Source organism: Grampus griseus, assembly GCF_964374135.1.
Source record: "Grampus griseus genome assembly, chromosome: 11".
In the NCBI taxonomy this organism is placed as follows: domain Eukaryota; kingdom Metazoa; phylum Chordata; class Mammalia; order Artiodactyla; family Delphinidae; genus Grampus; species Grampus griseus.
The window spans coordinates 44360101-44369026 of NC_139005.1; the positions used below are offsets into that span (position 1 = coordinate 44360101).

The 8926-nt window shown below is 48.5% G+C and overlaps 1 protein-coding gene across 2 annotated transcripts; it reads left to right on the plus strand.

Annotated features, from left to right (window-relative positions):
• Positions 1–188: 188 nt before the first annotated feature.
• ZC3H10 (zinc finger CCCH-type containing 10) lies at positions 189–3904 on the plus strand. 2 transcript variants are annotated; one of them, XM_082666355.1, is made up of 3 exons: positions 189–244; positions 1029–1092; positions 2550–3904. In XM_082666355.1, exon 3 carries the CDS (start codon positions 2605–2607, stop codon positions 3901–3903), a length of 1299 nt encoding a protein of 432 aa, XP_082522481.1. In that variant the 5' UTR covers positions 189–244; positions 1029–1092; positions 2550–2604; the 3' UTR covers position 3904. The 2 variants fall into 2 exon arrangements, with proteins under 2 accessions (XP_082522481.1, XP_082522482.1); XM_082666356.1 differs by having other exon boundaries at positions 2553–3904.
• Positions 3905–8926: the final 5022 nt, after the last annotated feature.

Below are 8926 nucleotides of genomic sequence, written 5' to 3' on the forward strand. Positions count from 1 at the left end.
ATTACAAAGTCGTTTTGGGGGCTCTTGGCTGTTGGGTCAGGTTGCCATGGTGACACGCAAAGCTTGCTGGGAACTTCCTGCGGCTTGTCGCGCAAGTACTTCGCACACCATAGAGTGTGGTTCCGGGTCTGGTGGCTAGAGTGTCATTTCTTCCGCAGGAAGCGGAAGGGCGATAGGGTAGGCGGCTCTTTGTCGAAGCTAGAGGACCGGCAGGCGGCAGCAGCAACTACGGCGGCGGCGGCAGGTGAGGGAGGCGGGAGACTTAGGTGGAGGCCGCGCCCGGAGGGGAGGAGTCGGGGCCGGCCCAGCGGCTGGGCTCGGCCGGGCTACACAAGGCCCCCCAGGACCGACTTGGCTCTTCCTCACGTATCAGGGCCGAATCCCTTTTCTGACTGACCCCGCTTCGCGAGCAAACGCCAGCTCTGTGACGTCACAGCCCTGCCCATCCCCTCTGCTTGATGTCACCTGGAGTCCCCTTCCCCGCTTCACTAAGTGCTCCGTTTAGTGTCCTATTCACCTGGTCCCCGGCTGAGCTCCGGCGGCACTGCACAGAACCTGCCAGGCTAGAGACATGCTGCGGTAAACTCCTAGGACTTTTTTCGCAAACTCTGGGGTGTTGAGAAGCGTCACAGTCACCGCCCTCAAGTCTAATCCGCCATCCCATTGCACTGTCAGTCGCTGCCCTTGCACGGCTCCCTGTTCGGAGTTCCTAACCCCAACCCTAGGCCGGGCTTTGATCCCCACATCCTCCTTCACCTTGAGACGGGGTGCCCCTCACGCTTTGTTCACTTAGGGCTGGTTTTCCAACCCGTCCTCCTAGGCTCTCCAAATTAGTTCTGTTCCTTACTACTCTCTTCTTACTGGCAGCTTCTCCCTTTGACAGGGGAAGTTCAATTTGAATCCTAAGGAAATCTTGACGTGCCCAGAGCTCTTGCCATTTTGTCAGACTTCATTCTTATAACAACCACCCCGTAGTTCTCCATTCTTACCCCTTCTCACACCCAAGTCTCTGTTTTTCTCCTGTTCAGAACCCAGCAGTGATGTGGAGGTGGAGACCCACAGGAGCCCCGGACTTCACCTGAGCTACCTCAGGTATCAAACAATCCTGGGAAAGTTGGGTGGGGAGGAATATCAGATATGATTATCAGCTTCTGGTGGGACTTGTAACACGGGTCAGGCTTGGATAGATGCCATTTATTTTTCACCAGGTCATTTCCCTTTTAGTGAAAAATTTGTGTCTTCTCTTTTCCCACTCTTTTTTGCTTGATTGTTTCTGTCTTTCTGAGACTACCTCCCTTTGGAGGAAGATGACCCCTCTTTTACAGATTTTCTTGCAACTCTGGCCTGTGACCTAGTCGGTTCATTTTAGGGTTCATTTTGTCTTGAAGGCAAAGTCAAGGCAATGGACCGGGTGGTTGGGGGCGGTCAAGGCCAAAGAAATTGGAAAGATTCCCTTATACTCAAGGGGAAATAATATAAAGGTTTCCTATTTGAACAGCAGGGGGAGCCTGAAAAGGCTAGGAAAGGCTTAGGAGGTCAGACACGTGGTAGCAGGGACTCCTAGTCTTGTTGGCTGTGGGGAGAGGACAGCGCTAGAACCAGGGCAGTGGACTGACGTTCTTGAGCTCTTCTGGGAAAGAGGAGACTTTAAAAGCTTTTATAGAGTCTGTAAGTAAAGAGCATCTTTATAGGGCAAGGAATGGTGTGGTTTGATGTCAGTGGGATCTTCCGATGGAGGGATAGGAGGGGTATAGAATGGGGAAAGAAAGGTCACTTGTTCCTGTGAAAGTAACTCCTTCCTATTGCCTTGATCTTGCCACAAATGGTTTTGTCCTTTTGAGGTCTATAAGTAGAGATTCCAGCTGTAGAACTCTTCCCCTGAAATGGAGGGGGAGGGGGCTGACCACCCTAGAGTTGAGAATAATGGTAATATGGGAGAGAATACCAAAAAATGACAGGTTTAGGTATTGCCCTAAAGCTGGTGATACCAGTCTTTTTACTCAGGATTTCGTGGGGTCTAGAGATCTGATAACTTCACAGAGTCCTCACCTGAGATCCCATGGAAGAGGGGGGTCAGGGAAGTAATGTCACCAGTACTCCATTATCCACGGCCCTTAGTAACTCAGCAGCTTATCTTAGCCACTGTTCTCAGTCTCCTCTTAGCCTAATGAGACACCAACAGCAGTTTTAATTTTGATTCCACAACTTTAATAAGGTCAGTTCAGAAGGGGAAATAAAATCCAACACTGTTCTCTCCCTGCTTCCTCCTTGGCATATCACCATTAGTGAGATGAGGTAGCTTCACCCCAGCTCCCTCCCTCCGACAGCCAGGCAAGTGTGAATCATTCTGACCTAGACCAGGTGCACAGGGCCTGGGCAAGACTTCTGACAAGCCAGCCAGTCCAGGCAGAATTCTCATCTGTTAGATTCTCCATCTCCAGAGCCATTATGCCTCTGGCCTGCCTCTTGCTGGACTGCCTGCCGTACAGTCAGCAAGAGTTTGGCCTCACTGGAGGACTCCTGTTTGACACAGCTCTCCTCTTTCCTAGCAGTCACCAAGGGTGGCAAGAAAAGGAAGAAAGCCCTGAGTTGGGGGGGACCAGGATGCCTGACCGGGACAGCTATGCCAACGGCACTGGGAGCAGCGGTGGAGGCCCTGGAGGCGGTGGCAGCGAGGAGGCCAGTGGGACAGGGGCAGGCAGTGGCGGGGCCAGCTCAGATGCTATCTGTAGAGACTTCCTGAGGAATGTGTGCAAGCGAGGCAAGCGTTGCCGCTATCGCCATCCGGACATGAGTGAGGTGTCCAACTTGGGGGTGAGCAAAAACGAGTTCATCTTCTGCCATGACTTCCAGAACAAGGAGTGTAGCCGCCCAAACTGCCGATTCATCCATGGCTCCAAGGAGGATGAGGATGGCTATAAGAAGACAGGAGAACTGCCCCCTCGGCTGAGGCAGAAAGTGGCAGCCGGCCTGGGCCTTTCACCAGCTGACCTACCAAATGGGAAGGAGGAGGTCCCTATCTGCCGTGACTTTCTCAAGGGTGATTGCCAGAGAGGCGCCAAGTGCAAGTTCCGTCACCTGCAGCGGGATTTTGAGTTTGATGCCCGAGGTGGAGGAGGTGCTGGTGGTGGGGGCTCAACAGGCCCAGTTCCCCCAGGACGACGTCATGACCTCTATGATATCTACGACCTCCCTGACAGGGGCTTTGAGGACCATGAGCCAGGCCCCAAGCGCCGGCGAGGTGGATGCTGCCCCCCAGATGGCCCCCATTTTGAATCATATGAATACAGCCTGGCTCCACCCCGAGGGGTGGAGTGCAGGCTACTAGAGGAAGAGAATGCCATGCTCAGGAAGCGGGTAGAGGAGCTAAAGAAGCAGGTCAGCAACCTTCTGGCCACCAACGAGGTACTGCTGGAACAAAATGCCCAGTTCCGCAATCAGGCTAAGGTCATGACCCTGAGCTCCACTGCACCAGCAACTGAGCAGACTCTGGCCCCCACTGTGGGCACTGTCGCCACTTTTAACCATGGCATCGCCCAGACTCACACTACTCTCAGCAGCCAGGCTCTACAGCCTCGCCCCGTGTCCCAGCAAGAACTGGTGGCCCCTGCGGGAGCTCCAGCCGCTCCCCCAGCTAATGCTGCACCGCCTGCTGCTCCACCACCCCCACCCCCACACTTGAACCCAGAGATCACGCCACTGTCGGCTGCTCTGGCTCAAACAATTGCCCAGGGAATGGCACCCCCACCTGTCTCCATGGCTCCTGTGGCTGTATCTGTGGCTCCTGTGGCTGTATCGATGGCCCAACCCTTGGCAGGAATCACAATGAGCCACACCACCACTCCCATGGTGACTTACCCCATCGCCTCCCAGAGCATGCGTATCACAGCCATGCCACACTGATGGGGCTAATGGACATTCCCCTGGTATAGCCTCCCAGGGCTGGGGTCGAGGGGCCCTTACCTACCCACTCGCCTAGCCCTCCCAGGCCCTGTCCAAAGGGCTCACTCATGAACTAGGACAAGAGACTACAGGAGTTTGCTTCTGAGCAGGGGTTGGGTTGGTGTGTTTTCTCTCACCTCCCTTTTATGAGGGTCCTCTTGTCCATCTTCCAGCCTCACAGAGGGGGCTTGCATAGGAATGCAGACTGAAGCCAGCAGAGGAAGGACTGACTGAGGGGTTGTGTGTTCTCTGATGGGAATTTGGGGGACATCGTTGGTCTTGTCCTCTCTTCTGCACAGCACAGGTTCCAGCACTGGCTTTGGAAGAAAAAAATACCCTGCCCAGAGGGGAAGCCAGGAAAGATTGGGAAGTGGGTGGCCAGGAGAGAAGGCCTGATAGGAGCCTTCAGACAATTTGGGGCCTAGCTGAGTTGGACAATACAGGAGCTGCTCCTGGGCCCATGGGAAGGCGGGGACCATAGTACTCCAGCCCAAAGACTAGGGGAGCATTCATTACCTTGGCTTGGCCTGGACATCCATAGGGCAGGGCCCACCACGTTCCAAAGAAATAAAAAAATATATTTTTAACAAATGGAGGCAGTGAAAACTTGCTTAGATATTCTGTGTGGAAGATGGGAGCAGTAAATTGATCTCCTGCCAAAATGAAATAAAGACCCCACTCTCACATAGTGGTAAGGATGGATGGAGGCCAGTGAAGAAGGGTAGGGACCCAGAACAAGATCAGATGGGGCTTTGGGGAAGGTATGTTGTGAGGTAAAAACATTGGAGCCACCTAGTCTTGTTTAAAAATAGTCCCATCTGTTTTGGTTTCTATCTGCAGGAACTATTCACAGGTTGCCTTAGTAACCAGGGCTCCTAGGGTCATTTAGGGGGCAGGTACTAAGAAGGGTGGATGTGCTGGGACATGGGAATGGGATATGTATCGACAGATCCTTCCCTTATTCAAACAGAGCAGGGCAGGTGGCAGTTGCTCTCTGAGTTGACAGCAGTTGATGTAACTCCTACCCCATCCCTTCCTCAGTCACCAGTGCCTTAAGCCTTCAAGGCTTAAGAGGTGCTGGGGAAAGGAGAGTTCTTCTGGGGACACAAGCCTCAGGGTTCGTCCCTTTCTTCCCTCTGCCTCCACATAGAACCACAGAGGTTTTAAATCCAATTAAGAGTCAGTAAGGCCAAGGGTCTCAGTAGCCAAACCTCAGTTCCTCCTCAGCTCATGGCTGATGGAGGGGAAACAACTCAAGTGTCTAGTCTATGGGACAGTGGATTTGGGGGTAGAGAGAGTGATCCTGGTTTGTTCTTTCCCCATGATATCTGCTGCTACCTCTTGCTCTCTTGTCTGGTTGATCACTCAGGTTACACCTGGGGTTGGAGATGGTGGGCTAGGTTAAGGCCAGTCATTTAAAAAAAAGGGGGGGGGCGGTGCTGCAGCACGAAAGACTAAAAATGGGCAAATACTGAAATATTGTTTGTGGATTCTAAAAACCACATATTGATAAGCCTGATGTTGATTTTCTGGCACAATTCTGGTTTATTAAAAGAGATGGTTTATGAGCATTTAGACAAATGTGATCATAGATATCAACATGAATTCATCCTAGCCAAACCCTGACAAGCTAACTTTATTATTTTTTTGCCAAGTATCTCTAAAGAGATAGATTTGGGAAACTGTAGATGTCGTATGTACTTTATTAACGTGCTCCAGCTAAAGACCACCAGGAATACACCTGCAATTGAACAAGTTGGGTTTAATGCTCATTGCAGTGATGGAGAGAGGATGCCATTTGGAACCACGGTGTGTCTTGCAAGAGGGTGTTAGGAAGGACCCTACAGGACTTGAACTTCATTAAGTGAGTCGGGGGAAGGTTCAAGGAAGTGGAGCTTCACTCTAAATTGAGTGCTGTCAGGGAAGCAGGGAAAATTTTATAATTGCATATCTTTATCTTCTCTAGAAAAAGGGCAGACTAAAGTGAAGCTGAAGCTGCATTAGCTGGGAGAGGGGGATGTTTGGTGTTTTGTGGTTTGCACACTGACCTTGTCTAGTGCTTAAACAAAATTGTGAAGTGATCTTGTTTTTTGCCTCACTTCATCACAGTCACTGAGTAGTCTTGTCTGATATTGGTGTTTTGTGAGATTGTGTCCAACAGTACCTGTGAGCCCAGGTCAGATCCTAATAATTCCAAAGCCTAGCTGTGTCAGGCCAGCTCCCAGATGTCAGGAACTGCTTTCCTCTTTCTCACCTGCTAAGTCATTGCAGATAAGAGAATAATTATGGGTCAGTTAACAGTAGAGTTTGATGGAATCAAAACTGAACATTTGTGCCTAGTAAATGTTGACTAGCACATTCATGTTAGAGAAATCCCTAGTCTCTAGTGATATACCCAAGGGCTATGGTTTTTTTTTTTAATTGTATAAAAATATGAAAAGCCCAGTTACCAACAGTAACACAAGGAAACACTAAGTAATATGGAAAGTGTCTGTAACTTGTATTGACTAAATTAATACAAAGGGTCAATTTGGACTGACCGACCTTCCCTCTAAAAATTGCTTGAGCCTATCTGAGAAACAAATGCAGAGATCTATATTAGCAATAATTCATGTGAGAACAACATGGGACTTCCAATTGGCTGCAAAAAATTAAAATCTTATTCTTCATGATATGTCAGTTAATAAATATCAAGAGGCTGCTATGTTCTAGGTACCTTTCTAGAAACTCCATAAGGGTAAAAGAACCATAGTGCTGCATTGTAAATATAGTAGTTCTACCACGTCTATCTGAGTGGAACCAGTTCTAAAGTATTGTGTGTTCTTCTAAATAGTTTTTGCAGAGGGCCATTGGCAAACCAGTGGGGTATCCGAAAAAAACTGGCAAGAGAAGACTGAGGGTTGACCAAATAGATGTCTTCAGATATATGAAGGGCTACCTTATGGAGAAAAAGGTCCTGTGTTGCTGCATAGGAAATAAGCAGAGAGTTCTAGAAAAATTGCTAACATGTGAGTACTTAATATAAACCAAGGTACTGTGTTAGGCACTTTACATGCAATATTTCACTGACACAATGGGCATTATTATTATACTTGTTTTGCAGAGGAGAAAGACTTAAAGAGGGTAATCAACCCAAGTCTCCACAACTAGTAAGGAATGGAACTAGGAATCTCTTCAGGCAGTCTGACTCCAGACTTGGCATAAGAAAGTTCTAATGATAGCCATCCAGCAATGGGACCACTACTTTCCAGTAACTTACAAGGAATAATACAGAGGAAGTTTCCTCAAATCCCGTTGCCCCTTCCATCTTGGAGAGTAGGCTGGGACCAGATTACCACATCCAACCCTGGGAGGCAGCTGTAGTTTACATATAAATGCAGATTGCAAAACCAGGAAGTCTAAGTGCTCTCCTCGCTTAGACACTTCCTCTAACAAATGGCCATCCTTTTTCGTGTTACCCACTTACTGCTTATCACCACCAGGTGGCACCTGGGCAGCAGAATTGTCAATGGGCGGGGACCCATCTTGTTTACTTGTTCCGGTGCCTTGCAGCTGCTGATTCTGTGGCTCCTGGGCCCCAGCTGGGAAGAGACCTTCCTGGGGATGAGCTTTTGTCCTCCATACACTGTCTTCAGTAGGAGGATCTGATGATCTAGATAGGATGAGAAAGGGGAAAAGTTTGAAAAGGAACTTCCATAGGTCACCCTCTTCATCCCCCAGCCTAAGGGATCCCTTCCCCTACTCCAGTGTTTGGCAAATTTCAGTTTATAGGGAGGTTTCCTTCTGAGGATGTTCATCCATTTTCCTGCTATAGTTCTGGTTCATCAAGTTGGTGGGCACTCACCTCCTCCAAACTCCTTGAGCTCCTTTTTTACCTGCTCATCTCTGAGAATACAGAGAACATAGGAGGCAGATGGAAAACTGTTCCTTACACAGTTCTGCAAACTGAAAGAAGCAGTTTAGATACTGTTTCAGAGAAGTAGAGAAAGGGAAGTGAGAAAATTTAAGATTAAGGGAGGGAGGGATAAGTTTTAAACAGCTTTGATGAAACATAGCCTGATGAAATCTATGTCCTGCAGAGCCAGATAAAATTTAACAGCTGTAAACCAAACAGAATAACACAAGCCCCACATACATCGCATTAGAAGGTAATCATGACCAATCTGTCCCTCCTGGGCTTCCAATCAGTCCAGTTTCTAAGTCCCTGGACAACAGTACACCTCTAAGTCCAGTTAACTAGTAACAAGAGTCATCATCAATATACCCTGCATTTTTTCCTTCCTAAACCTACACAGTGCGATGTAGAACTTAGTTCTACATCTGACTGTATTCTAAACCTTCCTTATAACCCAGGCAAATGAGAAACAGAATTGTCTCATTACTCTTGATTTCCCATTTTAGTGTCCTAGCAGTTCCTCAGGGTCAGGAATTCTTGGAAAATGTAATCATTTCTGCGGCAGCTGAGACCCCACCCCCCTTGGAGCCAATTTAGTTTTAATTTGCTCTTTAAAATAGAGATGACTAATTCTTGGACATAGAATGAACTAACTTGGAGATTTCTAAAGAGAAATAAAGCCTCACTTCCTATTCACTCCGCTTTTTTCCCCCCTCCCTCTTGCCTGAAGGCTAGATTATCTCAATTCTGTAATTTTCGGGTTCTCCAGTTTTCTCTAGAGTCTGTCGTTACACTGCATAGACAAAATAGAGGACTGGGAACAAGATAAACAGGGTCGATCATCGAACACTTTCATTCCAAATAGGGTAATTTACTTTCCTTTTATAAGGACAACCAGCAAAAAAAAAAGTGGAAGGATAAGGAATGTGCTTAAAGTATGAAAACGTGGGAAAGGAGACAAATGAACATGTAGGAATCGCAGACCAAGTTCTGCCAAACCGTCTGAAGGGAGGGGAAGGAAATCCCGACGCTCCACAACCCCTCAACTTCGCAACTCCAGCTCTCTCTAAAACAGAGTAATTGCCGGTG